Raw genomic sequence first — 17,738 nt, forward strand, 5'->3', positions numbered from 1 at the left:
CAAGCGATCACTATAAGATGAACCAGTATGAGCGGAAGTGCTTTCAGTCAGAACAAACACTTCTCATTTCCAAAGTCACAGCTTTCACTGATTCCGGCTGAGACAAAAATTCACCTCCACTTCAGCTGGACATAGAAATAACGAAAGACAGATAGACCCCTTTGCACATACTTTTGCTACTGCTCCAGCATGTTTATTTTACATTGACACTGGCCATCTTATTTTATAGGACAAGAAGTCTGCTTTGAAAGTTCATTTCTAGTTCCTCTTAAAGCCAATTAATTTCTAAGAATGATTTTTTCATTATCTCTTGTCCTTCATTACTGCTAACCAGATTAGGCCTATGTGCACTGTCATCTCTATGTAATTTGCAAATGAAATATATTGCAATAGAAGAACTAGTGAGAGATAAAGGAGAAAAACACCTATGGGAAGATATTTTATGCTGAATTTAATTACGGCCACTCAGTTTTCTCTAAGTATTACACTGTAGTTGTTTCCAGAGAAGAATCCAATGCCTGCTTCAAGTATACTATGGGATAAAGCTCTGCTTGTTCTATAGATTTGGAGGCTGTTGAGATAGGGAGATGGGTATCTGCTGACACAGAAACAGCACAAACACTTGAGGGAGCAAACCTCAGATGTCACTGCTTGAACTTCAGTCAACACTGAAAATGGAAATGAAGGAGTTGCTGTGACTTCTAACCATGTCCTTTGAGCTAGTCTCATGAGCTTGTGCCAGTAAAGGAACACAAAAACCACCTGATACTCTGGTAGTTCATGTTTATTTTATGACCACAGTGAGAGGAGAATGCAGAAGAACACAAAAAATTCTTCAGGAAACTACTTCACAAAACTTCTGCAAATTCAATTAATCATTGAGAGTAAAAATCTGGTTTATCTATATGCTTTTAGTTCCCTTCTCCATCAAAGTCTGTTTCTGTACACTCAAATATTTCATACCAACAAAATAATGCAAAAAGTTTATAGCTGTCAAGAATTTAACAATCCCTAAACATTAAACTTAAGGAGCACTTGGAAGAAAATCCTAAAGCTGCAAATACGTGTGCTTTTCAATTCCTTTTATTTTATTCCTCTATTAATCACTGCCATTTCCTGCATTTTCTGATTTCCTAAGGTACCTCAAATGTTTTTAAGCAGGATTATTGGAGAACACAGATTTCAAAAACTGTTGACATATTGAAGCTTCACACCAGGCAACTCATTTCTTGTACCAATTGGTGCACTCTTCCATTTTAGGACCCACTAAACTATGCCTGTTTACATTCTTGAGAAGGTTCTGTTCATAGAACACTGACCTTCACTTAAAAATCCCTCGCACATACCCCCCTGAAATTTAATAGAGCTTTTGTCTGCAACAGAAAAGATTCAAACACACTATCCGGTGTGATCAAATCAAACACAGTTTTCCTCCTCCCTTTTAGTTGCAAACTTTGCCTAAGCTAACTGTTTATTCTCCCTTTTTCTTAAGGGGTACTATGATTTTGAAAGATGATTCAGAGATTCACGACTGCATTGATGCACCGTTATTTTACAAATAGTATGTAATGTGGATAAAAAAATCTAATCCTAGAAGCTTTCTTTGAATGGAACATGGTTCTTGAGGCAATTAATTATACTTTAAAGCTTTAGTCTTTTTTATTAGCAGTTCCATATACAAACTAGGGTAAATCTATTTATTTATTTATGTATCTATGTGGTAAAATCAGATTACTTCCAGATACAATAGTGTTTTACAGTCATCAGGAGAACTGCATCTTTTATCCGGATTCCTTTGAAATATATCATGCATATGATTACTCATAAGAAGTAAAGTGATGCAAAGACATTTTTGTAAAGTGCCTACAGCAGTGTAAAACCTTGCCTTTTCTTGGCATCACCAACTTTTCTTCTACCAAAGATCTGTGGAAGCCTATTTTACCAGGGGAACCAAGACTCATAAAGCTGTAATGCTATTTTAAAAATGAAACTGTGTTCATAGGAACAGTATGTATTTAAATGGGGTAATACATTGTATATTTGTATGCAATTCCTGCTTTGAGGTAATGCTATAACATTCTTTGCCCTGCATAGTAACTAAATAACCATAAATGATCTTTCATGCATATGCAAATCTATCCCTCTAAGCACCTTATTAATTATTTCAAAGATACTTGGAGGTCACCACTCATGGAAATTTCTATGCATGAAGCCTCATTAATACAAGACACCACACAGAGAGATGGGATAGATTTTTGTTGCCATTTAACAAGGGCAGAGAGTATAATCTGTAACGTTTACTTTTTTATTATAATGACCAATGAAATTCAGCCAGCTCCTATCCACAAGTCCTTCCTCTTAGCTGATACAGTGAGTTTGCATTGTGAGGTTGCTGCCACACTCCCCTGAACAGCTAATCCTATCAATGCACCAGTTACTGTGCTCAGAGCTCTGGCTGTTCTCAGCTGGAGTAGTGCCGGCTGGTGCTAGATTAGCAGCTAAACACTAAGGAATTAATGTTGTTCTTCCAAAAATTACAGCAATGACACATTTTGTTTTGGAACAAAGTGAAGTTATGACATTATTGAGGTGATATATCATAGCTCATCAGCTGAGACGATAGCCTTCTTTTGAACACGTATTATCTCCTGCTTAATTAGGCCCCATAACAGGAATCAAAGCAAAGCAAGGATATAACCACACAAAATACCTGAATGCAAAGACAAAATTCATCTTCTGGCATATCTGTGCCAGGAAGCAAGAAATTAAACTTACTTGAGAAGCAGTGTTTATCTGAAATCCCTAGATCCTTTCCAACTCAAGTTATTATATACTTGTGATGAAAACACTGATCTTGTCTGTCACAGTGACCCTTTGCTGTTGCAGCTGCTGTTTATTTTTATTCTGCTGTGTGTGTGGTGCTTTCACCTCTAGGTTGATCCAATAAAAGATATAAAAAACTTGCTATGTTGGTACATTCCCTTGATAGAAATCGGGAACAGTGAGTCAAATGTTAATGGAAACTGCAGGCTATGTTCATTATGTTATCTCTATTTTTGAAAAACACTAGAATGAACAGAACTAATTGGAAGTGCAAACAATTTAAATACACTTAATTACAAAATCAAACCCTCCTGTATAGATCGAGGGCAATGTGTGCACATATGCCTTGAAGAAATGGGCTAGTTTTTAAGTAAAGTCACTCTTACATGAAAATCATAAAATAATTTTTACGAAGTCCAAACTTCAAGACCTCTTAAATACTACTTCAGCATTAGTCTGTGATGTTTAAAAATACATGCATTAATGCAGAATCTTTTGATCTGTCTGTGCCTCCTGGTCACCTACTATAACACAAATCTCATCAGACTGAATATGACTTTGTTTTGTACTCCATTTAGAAGCAGGCTCAAATCAACATCTAACCTTTCAATAAAGCTCAGGTCTAACACTTTTTACTTTGAATTATGCTCTGTTAGATATAACATGCATTAAATCCACATTGCCAAAATAAGAAAGAAATGTCTTTTCTTGGCATGCCCCACGGTATTCATTCCTGGCAAGGGAAATTCATTTTAGGCTTCACTGAGGTAATCAGAGAAAGCTGTGTCAAACAGCATTTTATCATCCTCACATGTAAATAAAAACTGCAAATTGCAGTTGCAAAATGAAGATTGTGAACCGTAGACTGTAAAAATGCTATCTTATGCCATTCAATAGAAGTATCATGATAAGTGGAAAAGAAAGTCACATGATACTGTTCTGAATATTTCTTAATTGAATTAACTGACAATGAAAGCTGCTGGATTCATAGCTATGAAGAAGGCTAATAACCTTTGAGTAGTAAGAAGGGGTTCATAACTCAGAGATGTCACCTCTTCATAGGTGTGATGAAACTCAGTCTCATGACTTTTTCAAAGGACAAAAAATAGTCATTAGCTCTTAAGTATAACAATATTAGAGACAAATTACTTGTATATGAGAAAGCTAAGTTCTGGTAGCTGCAGAAATGAACCAGTGAAGTTGCAACAGCCCTGCTTAGGTTCTTCATTCTGCAAAGCAGTTTGAAAGATAGTAATTCCAAATGCTTTTCTTTTTTGATACAGAACTGCTAACACAACAGAGAGAACTGATGGAGGTAGCAATCAATGAGAAAGAAAATGTATTGCAATTGTATTATTATTACTACTGCAATTAGAACTACTTTAAGGCATAGTATTTTGAAAACAACTTTCTGATTTGAGGAGTCCTGAAGCTTTGAGATTAACAATATTTTAGCACTCCCATATTTAGCTATTATAACACTTAAAGTATAACACAGCTGAGGCTAGACTGGCACCAATAGCTTCTTTTCTATTCCCTCAGCTGAACTCTCACTTGAACAGTAGAAGTACACTCATACTTTGTGCATCCTTTACAGCATCCCTTAAGCCAAGCCTATGCCTTCCTCATCATTCAAAAGATGAGGAAATCACATCCCTGAGCATTCCAGCTCCATCTTCTTGCATATTCTCCTCATCCTACCTCTACTCTGTTTCTACTGTTCAATTCCCATAATGTCCAACTTCAGCGAATAGAAGAGAGAAAAAGACTGGCTTGCCAGTCACAGGTAAAACCTTCTGAAAACTTCCCAGTCTCCTCTCTGAGAGAAAAGAACTTCTAAAGTGAACAACTGGAGTTGAAGATATATAGAAAAATCCTAATACAGGTTTTGTGCAGCATGACTAGCAATGGGTTTACAGACAGAAGAGGTGGAAGAGTCATTAGTTTGACATATAAGCCTGAACTGGAGGAAGCTCAGTGACACCAGCCATAGCAGCAAGGAGGCTCACAAGAGAGGAGGAAGGTGAGCTGCCTGCTGCACCACTGGCATAACTGATTAGCCTAAGGAACTAACAGAAGAAAAGGGAAGAAAATCAATAAAAGGGGGGGGGGAAGGATGGATTCAACTCAAGTAGCTTATTAATTTGCGTGGGAGTAGGAAATGGATTAACTTTTGGAGAAGCAAGGAAAGAGGTTGAGAGTATAGACTAACCACGCAGTACTACAGCAATGTTAAGGTCGAGGAAAGAGCATTGTTCAGTTTCTCATGACAAGTTTTCCTACACAACATTAAAAAGTGTTTTGTGCAGTATGACATCAGTGCGTAAATGCAGTAGCAGAGTGAACTGTTGTGCGGGAAATAAAATGAGACCTGGCAAGACAGCACATAAACAGCTGTTCTAGTGAAATGTGAAGATACATTGCTCGTTCGCTCTTGTAGCAATAAAAAATAAATAATTTTAAACAGTTCTTACTAATGTACTTTCAATACCCTCAGGGCATGTTCTCTGGTTAAGTAGATGCTACTGTCCTAAGAAATTTTGTCAATTTTTCTCCCATCTAGTGGGTTTTGAAACTTACTTGTCAGCCATTCAGGTAACCACGTAAACCCATCTCCTATTCAGCTTCTAATATGCTGGAAAATTATTCTCATACCACAATACAGGACTTGTGACAAACATATGCACACATTCAAAATTAGGAACAGGAAAAAAGAATATATTTCTTCACAGCAAAATTTTTGACAATTTTGCAGCCAACATGCCAGTGTAATTGAATCAGTTCTCAAAATAAATCTTCCATATTCTATTTAAGCCTTCATTTAGTTAAGTCAAACTTTGTTTCCTACTCAGGTAAAACATGTAACCTGCCATCTTCTCAGAGCAATCTACATTTCATTCAGTGAGGTGAGAATTAGTAGTAATAACTTTATCACCAGGAAGGTGATTTAAAATTCCCATTGCAGCCCTTTTTTATTAATACTTAGGCCAGGAAAGTTAATAATTTACTTAATTTGAAAGTGAAAATGTGGAGGTAAAGGTGTTTTGGTTTTTTTTAACCAGAGGACAATGCTATCATCTGCTTGCACTTCATGATTATAAAATACTAATGTGAAGAAACACCCTTTGGAATCCAGTTAATTCTCCAGTTCGCTTGCTTAGCAAGAACCACTTCCATATTCAAATATTTTCTGCAAGAAATTAAACAACTCCTATGAAAGCAGTATAATTCCACTGATACCCTCAAAACTAATAAGTGATTAAAAAAAAACTTACTCTGAAATCAAAATCACATAAATTAAAAAAAAAAAAATCATCTGAAACATACAAACATACCTACGCAAGGGAGGGAATAGCCAAGCTCCGGGTCATGGATGAACTGACGGTCATTCAGCATAGTCACACAGTACAAATGGAAACAGTCCAGGCAAATGACATGGCGATGCACGCACTGGAACACAAGCACAGGACTCCTGTTCAAAACAAAACAGTGAAAATGATGAACAAGGACTGGACTGAACTCCACAAAAAGCTTCATTTCAAACTTATAATTTAATAATAATTTTTTCATTCATAATATTCAAGGTTATCACATACATTAAATTAGAATTTAGCCTGGCATATTGCAGCGCTTTTAAAAAGAGATGGTTTCTAAAATGAATCAGATATGAGGAAATGGAAGTTAAGCTTTTACTGAAAGTTGAAACTTTGAAACTGAAACTGGAAAGAAGCAAGAAAAGTGCTTTAGTAACAGGAATCCTTTGTGCAAGGTGAGGAAAGATCACATATGATAAAACATCAAATGGTGATAGGTAGGATAAAATAGAAATGTAACCAGCTAGGAAAACTAAATAGGATTTTGTGAAGACCACCCTGTGCCTTCAGTCTCTCAAGGCCACCATTTGAACTCTGCATAGAGGGCGTTCCCTCAGTAATAATGAGTAAAGTAATTCAGCTTCTGTTCAGAGGTATGGTATTCATCTGAGAAAGAGACACCTAAACTTAAGTGCTGTATATAAATACCAACCCATATGCTAAGTGAAAAATTCCTACTATAGTCAATATACTTAATGGAGGTTGGAGCTCATCAGCCTCCAGGTATCTGTATTAGGGTGAGCTGAATCACCAGCTTGGCTCCATTGTCTGTATCGACTAAGTCTCCACAGACCACTACAGAAGTTCAGACACCTGCCACAGAGACAACTAAATATGGCTATCCCGAGCTTGACAGCATACTGCTTATGGACATACAGAGAGGAAACACTTGGAAGGAGCGAGGACAAACAGTTTTATTCCTGAGTTGGCCTGCACTCAGAAACTCTCCCTCTAGTAGTGGTCAGAGCAATGAGAGGTAGTGGCTCCAAAAATCCTGCCCAGGACCAGTACACTGGAGGTCAAAGAAAAATTGAGTAATACAGAAAATATTACATACACATGAAATGTGCCTTCACTGCAGGAACACACTGAATTAACCTAATGGATTTGCTCTAATGTAATTTATCTTCTGCTAACTCCTGATGGGTGTATCTTAACTGTCAATTCCAAAGTAATGCGTGTTCGACAATCCTGCTTGCTTATCTCTTATCCTTCAGGACTATTTTGAGACCTCAAGTCTCAAAATTGGAAAAAGAAAGAGAGGGATGTTAAGCTGAACACAACAGCGAGATACCCATTCAAATGCTGAATTACTTTACTCCTTTAATTTGCCCGTGAGCAAATACAGGTAGAAATTTAACACAGTTAAATTTTTTTAGTAACTAGGAGGAAAAATAATTATTTTTAAAAACAAAGGGGGGAATTCTCACACATTCATGGTACTCCATGAGACAGATATTAAAATACATCAAATACAGCAAGACTTGTGATGAAAGATTAGACTTAGCAACACAGATATAACTTCCATAAAACCTGCTAGATGATGCTTTGAAAACTGACTGGAACAGTAAAACACCAAGCCCTCAGTGTGGGAATACAACTTCAAAATGTAATCAATAATTTCAGATACTATATACAAGCATTTAATCTTCCATGAAAATATGTTTTAACTCTGCACATACTATAAGTATTCATGGCAGAGTGTTGGTATCTCCAAAAATATAATCTCTGTGTTTTAAGGATTTTGTTGAATAAAGCAGCTTAAAAACTGAATTAAATAAAACCTCCCCGTTACTAATCCTTATTAGTTGCCCACTTGCTGTTCTGAATGTACCAAATAATAATTTTAAAAAGACAGCTGTAAGGCAAAATGAGAAGCTCATCTATATCAGTTTAGCTCTGGATGGCCCCAAAATCATTACAGAGAAGTGGAGGAGCAGTTATCTAGTCCTGACAGTACAAAAGTCCCCATGGCTCACCTGCCAAATGTAACCTTTAGAAAAATACATGAAAGTTTTCTTCCTGAAATGCAGCTATAATCAAATTTGTCTATAGCTTTAACGGATATCTTACTTCTAGGGTTAATTGCTCTTTTTTATTGTGTCTGCATCTTGAGTATCTTTTCTAGTTTCAAGGGAAGTTCCCTGGTTTTAAATTCACATTTCTCTGACCTTCATTTCAAATACAAAATGTATCTCATGTGTGGGGTGAGATCCACAAGAGAAAGCCATCAAAAGTGGAGCATCTTAAAGAACCCAGGCCAGAAGTGAAAACGGTGTTAATTAATATTTCCGCCTAAACTTGTATGAAAGCAAGACTAATAGCACTTCATTATGCAAATGAACTACTATGATCAGTTTCTACTGTAAATTATTTTCTAGTAATTGATTTTTCTTCTTAATGTATTAAAACTGTTTGAAATCAAAATTATATTGTCCAGAAAGGGCACAGCCATATATGTACACATTTAAACTGCATCTTTAGGAACAATGTTAATCTTAAAACATGCTACTTTTTAACACTATCAGACTCCAAGCAATGTGTACAAGATAGATATAAACCTGGGTTCTGACTATGTCACAAAACACATGCTGTTACACTGTCCACTAATTTTGCAGCCCTTGGTATCCGTGTCGTAAGGTTTTGAGAAACTCAATCTGTATGCACTACAAATTTATCAAAATTCATTTGGCATTGGAACAATCACTGCACTCCAACATTTGCAGATTTTGTATCAAAGGAATGTAATTCTAGTTTAAAAGAGGCATAAAAGTCTTGTTCCTGAGATCAGTAAAGATGAAGATGTAACTATTATGCTCTTAATGCCCATATGAAGCTAGTAAATACTCATTTAGGATAACTCCAAGAATTATTGATAGAAGCCTTGCTTGAACCAAACACAATTTATTTTAGAAAGGAGTATTATGAAAGTAAAAAAATTTGCTATATAGTGTAACAAGGGCCCTTGCTCGATCTAACAATTGGCTAGTAATGTAAATCTGATATATATTTTAGAAGGTATCTCACAGGTTCCATTTACATAATGTGTTTGGCTGAATTAGAGGTTTCATGAGAATAATATATAAGAAAAATGTTTCTCACAGCAAGGGATAAATTGGTCCTTTTTGTTCACCAATTAGGATTGTAACCACTTTTAAAAATTGAAAATCCAACATTATAATGCATCACCGGAAATCTCCATTATAAGTCACTCACTCTTGTGCTCAGATTCCTTTTCATTAGAATTTTATCAGCATGCATTGCCTTAAATGAAAAAGAAAGGAGACCCTAAGTGTTTCTGCTTCATGTTACTACTGTTGGATAACCATGTAGCACAAAAACAGCACAGATGGAAGGGCTTTCTGGCCCGTACACTCTTTCCTCCTTCTCCCTAAAGCAGCAAGATGCCGATAATTTTCAGGTAGACTACCACAGTATACCAGCTAAATAAAGATATGAAGACTTGATCCTATTTAAGATAAGAAGGCCTCTGGAAAATAAATTGTTCTAGTATATCTCAAAATCTCATGAGGATTATTAGTGTATTGATAGTGAGTCCAATGGCTATGAATGTGAGGTGCTACTTAGCATAAGGAATTATTTGTAGACATAACAGTGGATAAGTTGATGTATCTTTCAATGGCCACAGAAAAATACACGGGGCAATTAGTCCCTTGCTTGGTCTTTTCATATTTTGAAAAAAACTAGACTCAATAAAGGTTAAACAGCATACCACAAATTTCAGACCATTATTTTTTTAGAAAATGTGAGTAGCCACAGTCTGAGGCACTTCGGAGCAAGGAATATATTTGAGCCTGCAGTAATATGTGAAAATCACATTGGACAAATCTGTGAAACCCCCTTGAGGTCATTTCTAGGTGACAGTTGGATTTTTCTCACCTCAATCTCAAAATCTTAACCAAATAATAATAAAAAACCTTACCAGATGTCTGTAAGGCTGCCTTGCTGGGGTTACAGTCAGCGAAGCAAAAACAGCCATGTGGGATTCATTTCCGTGCAGTAAATAAATATGAATGCACACAGTTATATCACAGCCTTTAACCCCACCTATGAGTACTATATTTATCATAACACACTTCTGCATTTCTAGCACATTTTTCCACTTTGGAAATCTTCCTGTACTTCAAAAAGCTTTCTATATAAGTACCATGACATAATTTCATTTATAAATGGATCTCTATGTCATTCCGAAATGGATTTTTGTTAAGTTTCAGGTCAATAGCATTCAAGAAAAGGTGAATCACTGAAAAAAATGTGTAAAGAAAAAAAAAGGAAAGTATACACTTTGGTGACACAGACACTACAGGCACTCTTCTGCTTCATAAACAATCAAAGTAATTAAACAGAAATACTGTCCTTGAGTAGCATTCAAGGGCTCTACCCTTGTTGCAGAATGGAATTACAATGTCTAAATAAGCCAAATTATTCATCCATCACATGGCTTCCTCATAGAACCATATATAAGAAGAATATAGTCTTTTAATTCATACAAAGCTGGTGTCACATCTGGCTTTCCTGTCTACCACATACATTACACCGTCTTATTCAAAACTATGGAAAGAATTGCCAGTTTATGATGGTTTAAGTGTATGGTTTTCTTACCATGAAAATATTTCCAAGTACTTTTTTGTCGAATATGTTACTAAAATCCATTAGAAAGATGCTACTATGTATATAAAATAGGAATATAGAAAATATAGAAAAATTACCACAGTGATTTATGATTTAGAACTTATGCAGTTTGGAGGAAAGTACAGCAGCAGATCTTGCTTTCTAATGAGCAATACGTGATTATGAATAGAAATAGTGCAGTTGCAGGCAACCTGTAAGTAACAATGCAGGCCCCAAATATTTATGAAAGAGTAGGCATCTAAAATGGGTATCAAGACCTTACAAGAGAAAAGAAAAAATTATAAAGTACTAAGAAAGAAATATCACTGATATGACTTTGCAGTGAAGTATCCATTTTTCACAGACTTTTAGGACCACAAAAAAGTACATCCCTGCTTTTCCTTTCCTAAGGGATAAAAATAAATCTTTACATAGACTATGCTAATCAAAAAACTCAGTATACATAAACACAGTATTATCACAAAACTGACCCGTTAAATCCCTTAGAACAACAAAAAAGATTTTTTTTTTGTCTTTGATCACTTGCCACACAGTGCATCAAAGGTCATGAAGTGAAGGTTACGAACAGCATGTGACATCACTGTGTGTGCTTAAATTTTCTGGCTGTGCTTCTGTACAAAAAGGTATTCTGACCCACAGCTGTTAACTTAAAGGGGCATCAGCAAGTGAAATCTGACCTATTTTCTCTTCTATTATGTTACATGTTTTCCTCTAAAATGTGCTTTCATGTTTCTTATTTCTATTGGAAGGTAGTGCCAAGAGGCCAGAACCCCGAAACAGCCTGACAGTAATAAACCAGAATATAAGAGAGAAAAACAGGCATGCTTAAAATTAGTACACATGATGGCAAGTACTCCTTTCAGCAGTGTTCCTGTTAAGTCTGTTGTTAAGGTTTTTTCCAGGCTATGGAAGTGACACACTTTATTGCCTATAAAACTCTGATCACTGTGGCAGGGAACAGCATCTGCCTCCTGAGGACACAGGCAAGGGAATTCTATGTTACATGTAGTGGTACATTCATATTAGCACCTGGTATTATATATGTGCTATGCCTGCTTGCTCAGACATGCCTTGCATGAGCTCCATGTTCAGACACAATAACCACCCTTGGACTAACAGTTGAATCTTACGATATCAGGAGTAGACAGTCATTGGGTTGGAGGAGAAACTTCCTGTAATCAATCAGATTAGCTGTTTACAGTGCTCCTCTGCACAGCAAATAACTAATAAATCAGTCATGCTTTGAAAGTAGATCAGTAGAACCTGCTCCTTTTCCTTCATCTGTCCTTTTAATACCTCATCAATGCTCCAGTGGAGAGAAAAGGAAAAGATCTCAGCAATGGAAGCAAAAGATGACAAATGTGAACAAAGCAAGCAGCCCATGAACTGCCCTAATCCAAGCCCTGGTTAGCTTGCTGGTTACCCTTTGTAGCTTGCTGACCTCCAGCTTATTGTGAACCAATTCATCCATACTAGCTCTTTTGTACGCAGTGACCTCCCAAACCCATGTCACTTGTACCCTCAGCTTTTGCTACCCAAGGCTGGCAAATGCTGCTTTCACGCTTCCCTGGATTTCAGCTGGCTCACAGCAGATTTTCCTATGCCCCGAGGCAGCACCCAGCATTTAGCAGCACAGTCAAAACTGCATATCACTGACTGTCTACAGCAGTTTGCCCAAGGATCCTTCCTTTCACAGGCTCCTAACTTTCTGACTAGAGATACTTGAGTTTGACAGATATCAGACATAGTCAGAAATCAGTCTAGTTTGGTTTTCAGGAAAAAAAATCATCAAGGCAACTAATGAAGTTGGGAGAATGATAGGATATCACAACAAGAGGAAGAAGAGCTAACTCAACCTGTACAAGCAACACCATGTGATCTTTCAGGAATTAAGAATGAATAAATGAAAAAAGTCAAAATGCCTTTGTACCCTAATGGCTTCTTATTCTACTGACTGGTCCCATTGGATCTACTGAAGTCCCATTGATTTCTTTCCAGAATTGAAACCTTATTTGGTTTTACTTTCTACAGTTTTGCTAGTAAAATTAACATTGTCAGTAAATGTTCTTATGCCACTGGAATGCCACTGTCTATGTTTTAAATTGTTAGAATGGTCCCTGACGGGGTTTTTACACTTGCCAAATAGCAAAGTCCCAGAGTTCTTAGGCATAGTCCAGGGGTTATTGTGTGCTGTCCCAACAGGCAACAGCAGTATGCATGTGGACACTGGTTTAAAAACCAAGAGTCCTGTCAGATCTTTAGTCTGGGACCATTCTCTTAACACCACAGCTTACCAAATTATTCTGTTTTCTCATTTTAGACTCCACTCCCCAAATCAAACCTTTTCAGATAGCCTGTGAAAATTATGTTGTCTGTAAATACATTAAACAGAAGAAAAGTTTCCTAACACAAAAGACAAGACACAATCTTGACCTCTTTTTATCTTCTTGGGGATGCTGAATTCCCTGAAAAGATATGGAAGGAAAAGAATATTGGATATAATCTTAAGGCATGTTATCATATTATACTCTTCATTCCCTGGGACTCCAGGAGGGACCAGGACTTTTGGATACAGTCTGTCACCACTGTGTAAATTTCAGTTATTCCCTTCCAGTTAGCTTTGAAAATACACCCTGGAGCATGACCTTTTGGATTGTATTCCTTAACATATATAAAAGAAAAAAAGATTGGGAAAAAAGGAAAGAGAGAAGGGGAGAAGAGGGGAGAGGAAAGAAAGACATAAGAGGGTGCAATTATCTGAGAACATCTTCTACATCAGCATCTCCATTCAAAGGGAAGAAGAGCAAGCCTTGGGCTAGCAAGTCTCATATTCTGACTTGGCAGATTTTAAGTGTACAAAGTAGTCAATTATCCTTAAAAATCTGAAGAAAATAGTTTGCGACGTCCACTAGAAAATTATACTAGCAGTGAAAATGGCTTCTTTATGTCATATTCATATTGTGAATTTTTGTTTCTGATCTTATTATGGCCTTTTGTCACACCTGTGGAATTTAAATGCCCAAACATGCACGCAACTCCATGTTTAAATTTCATTAACCTCCTCCATCTTTTCCCTGCATGTCAACCTCCAGTACATAAAAGAGTAAATGGAATCAGTTTTCTAACCAGGAAAAGAAACAACAAATACCACATACTCCCACACCCAAATTAAGTTGTAAAACCAAACAAATTATTATAAAGTTTGGGAAGTATAATTTCTGAATTTGTAACTGGGTCAATAAAAATATGCAGAAAAATTCTAAAGATTTATAGATAATAACTCAAAAGAGGACTCTGGAAGCTCGAATAATTTTAGGTGGTTGTTTTCTATTTAATCTCAGCACACATTTTCATTAGTTTTGTACTGCCTACTTGGAGGCTGGCTAGTCCTCTTTGTGCCTGTTCTTTCAGGGAATTACTGTTTGTATTAGGTCTCAGGTAATGTACTGCTCTTTGTACAGGAGTACTTTGGAAAAATATTCTCCCTACCTGACCTAATAAATTGTGCAACACTTCGGAAGACTGTCACTAATCCAAGTATAACACTGCATTTCTATAGAATTCCAGTTCTTGATATCTGAACAATACACAAAATATAGGTGAAAGACAATAATTAATAGGCACTTGTGAGATTTGTTCCTCTTCTGCACTTACTGAATATTGCAGGAATGGAAGAAAGGGTATTCACAATACTGTTTTACAATATCATCTCTGAAAATCCTGTGGAAGCTGTTTGTGATGCCAACAAGAACTGACTTATGAAAGAAAACACATTGTAAGAAAAAAATTGTGGTGGCATTTCCTCTGTTCTTTAAGCAGATCAGGTTTTTAGTTAATGAAATAGTGAATGTCACAGAACTTATATGAAGACACTTGCTGGAAAAAGAGTGTGTCCAAAAGGGCATATGTCTCGGGAAGCATCACTAACACTTCATTTTGGTCCAACTTTCCCTTGCTTTGATGAAACAGTTTACTGCCTACCTCACACTTAGCTACTTACATGGACTGACAAATGGTGAGGGAAAAGGAGTATGGATTTTTCATCTTACCTCTTCCTTGTCCTCATTGAGCATTTGCTTAAAGAGGACAAAGCAAGCAAAATCTACAACTTTCTTGGATGCTATATAATAGCCACAATTGTCAGCACTAATGAATAGTTTTCACATCTCATGTCTATCCCAGAACACCTAGGTCATTCCCTCAGAGATTATTCATACTGACTCTTCTGTTACACTCTCTCTGTGTTAGAAGAAGTAACCTGGTCTTGGGAGAAAAGACAGATTATAGTAGAAATTTGATACATATCCCAGTATTTCAGAGAAATAAAGAATAAGAAAGATAAATTCAAAAATATTAATGGGCATTTACTAAGGCAAGTTTTCTTTTACCTTAAATTTTCTTTTGACCACTCCCTTGACACACTATATCTAGCTGCATATGAGTTGGAGTCTGGATTACAGTCTAGCTATCGGAAAAAAAGGAGTAGTAAAAAGAGTAAGGAAATAGAATGGAAAACAAGGAAACCAATACTTTACATAGTAATAAATAAATAAAACTCATTTAACATGTGATATAATATCCTGGGGATGCCCTGCAATGCTTATGGATAATATCACCACTCAACTTCATGGTCCACCTATTCACAGGCTAATAAAACCATAAACTATATAAAGGAAGTTTTCATTACAAATGGTGGATTCCTTCCATTACAATGACAAAGAGAGTATATTTGTATATGGGGTCTAACAGTTGGCTGAGCCCTAAGAATCTGTACACTAAAATGTGTCCAAGGAATACATTTGGACTCTGTGACAAAACCCTTCCTGCTCCTTCTTTTGTTCAGGGAACAAAGCGAGATACATTATTACTCAAAACATCAAACAAAACAAACAATCAAGAAAGCATCACTTAATTCAAAATGTAGGCTGAAATAACAAACATTTCCCAATAGAAATGTTTCTGAAATTCCTGTATTTTCTCTGTTTCAAATTATAGAACAGCACTTGAAAAAATGTAACCCCACCTTGGTATTTACCAATGAACACTGGAAATTAGATCACTCACCAGTCCCTATCCTTTACTATTAAGTGAAACATTCATACTAAAGTACTTTTTCTAATAATTTCAAATATTATATATGAAAACTGTACTCCATGGTATATTTTTTAGAGTTTTTATAGTCATAAGTTCTTAAAAAATCATCATTGCTTAAAAGAGAATGACATTTACCTACTTTGTTTCAAAAAAACGCCAAACAAATCAGGACAAAGGGAAATTACTTGATTGGATTTTGTTTTTTACTTTAGATGCCATGCAGAAATAACCTCTGAGATTAAGATTGTGCATGGTAAAAAATAAACAGGGGTGTTTTTGTGTTAGTAATCAAGAGAAAAGTACATTTGGTAGACTGTAGTCTGTAGATTCTGTCAGATAAAATAAGGGGAAAAAACTGGAATACATGAATGCAGATTTCCTGGTTCAAAACCCTTAGAGATGCTGAGGAAAAAGCTTTAACTATGAAGTGAGTCTCATTCCTCTGATATGTTTCAAAACAATCTAAAAGGCCGCATGGTGGATGGCTCCATTCACAGAATAAACTGCAAAAACTTCTATGGGATATTAAATTCCATATTCTAAGTTACAACTCATGTATATGGTTCATGTAAAACATTATTCAACTACACTATTACTGAGTTTACATGTAACAATATTCAGAAAGCAAATGTCAATAGATTTTTGATATTTAATTTTTAAATAATTTAAATTAATGTATTTTCTAGCATATATATCATTTACTGTCAAACTCTAGTCTCACAAAGGCATAAACTTTTCTGGTAATGATGAAGAAAACCTTGAAATTCAGTGATGAGAATTGGAGGGCACGTAAAAATGCAGCTGTGCAAATTATGCTAACAAGTGGGGACAGTAAGAGAACAAACTTGTCTAAGTCATACATCCTCCTCTCGGTGTCATGTCATGTATTTGAAAGTAGTTAATGCAGAGGATTTATGCTTTCTTTGAGAGATAGGGTGCTGTCTTGAGCTCAGCCCTATTTATTTCTAAACAGATGAACATAGCATAGGCTTTGATTAACACAAAAGCAGAGACTGAATCTGGTAGAAATTTGGTGCTGCTTCTCTGAAGTTATGACAGAAATGCACTTGGTTGCAGTCTGCAAAAGAAAAATTATAGGAGGGCAATGAAAAAACTACACAGAACACTGGCAGTTAAGTTTCCAAAAAGACTATTAGAAAAGTTAAGACTTGCCACTTCTTTCCTAGATCTGATTCTGTTTGCTTATAATCAATTGCTAAAATGTCATTTACTGTATCTGACCACAATTTGGTCTTACACATCTTTGTATAACTATAAAGATATAATTCTGTGTGAAAAATAGTATCTTATATTGACAGGAGCAGACCAGGTGTCTTAATCACATCTAAAAAAAATTAATTGCACAGCAGCTGCATATAGAAAACATGTTTGCACCTGTACATCTGCTTATTTTATGTGGAAAACATTCTGCTTTAGCATTTATTGGACATATTTGCATTTTTAAGGGGAGGATGACAGCAATTTCAATTCTGAAATAAAATTAACTTAGAAAAGTTTTACCCAAACTTCCTTATCTGTAAAACCCGTACCTTTCCCCCTCCACTCCAAATATCACAATAAAACTCTTTTTCATACTACTTATTCAGGGGTTTGGGGCACTGGTTAAGGCCAGTGAATCTCACTGCTATGCTCTGCCTGGCCTTATTTAGAGTTTAGAATCAGAGAGAATAAAAGTTCATCAGCCAAGTTAAAGCTTTAAGTGCAATAAAGCACCATTTTTAGGATGCTCACAGTACTACATCCATGCCAGGCTTCCTAGTCATTACATCTTTG

General features: G+C 36.1%; 1 protein-coding gene across 1 annotated transcript in view; it reads right to left on the minus strand.

Annotated features, from left to right (window-relative positions):
• Positions 1-17,738, minus strand: part of PRKN (parkin RBR E3 ubiquitin protein ligase) — a 575,237-nt gene that overhangs the window by 269,737 nt on the left and 287,762 nt on the right. Inside the window, exon 8 of the mRNA XM_018077346.2 lies at positions 6,159-6,295. Coding sequence (XP_017932835.1) covers positions 6,159-6,295 — 137 coding nt within the window. The remainder of the gene's footprint in view (positions 1-6,158; positions 6,296-17,738) is intronic.

The sequence above is a fragment of the Manacus vitellinus genome, unplaced genomic scaffold, assembly GCF_001715985.3.
Source record: "Manacus vitellinus isolate BGI_N305 unplaced genomic scaffold, ASM171598v3 scaffold_37_pilon, whole genome shotgun sequence".
NCBI classification, from domain to species: domain Eukaryota; kingdom Metazoa; phylum Chordata; class Aves; order Passeriformes; family Pipridae; genus Manacus; species Manacus vitellinus.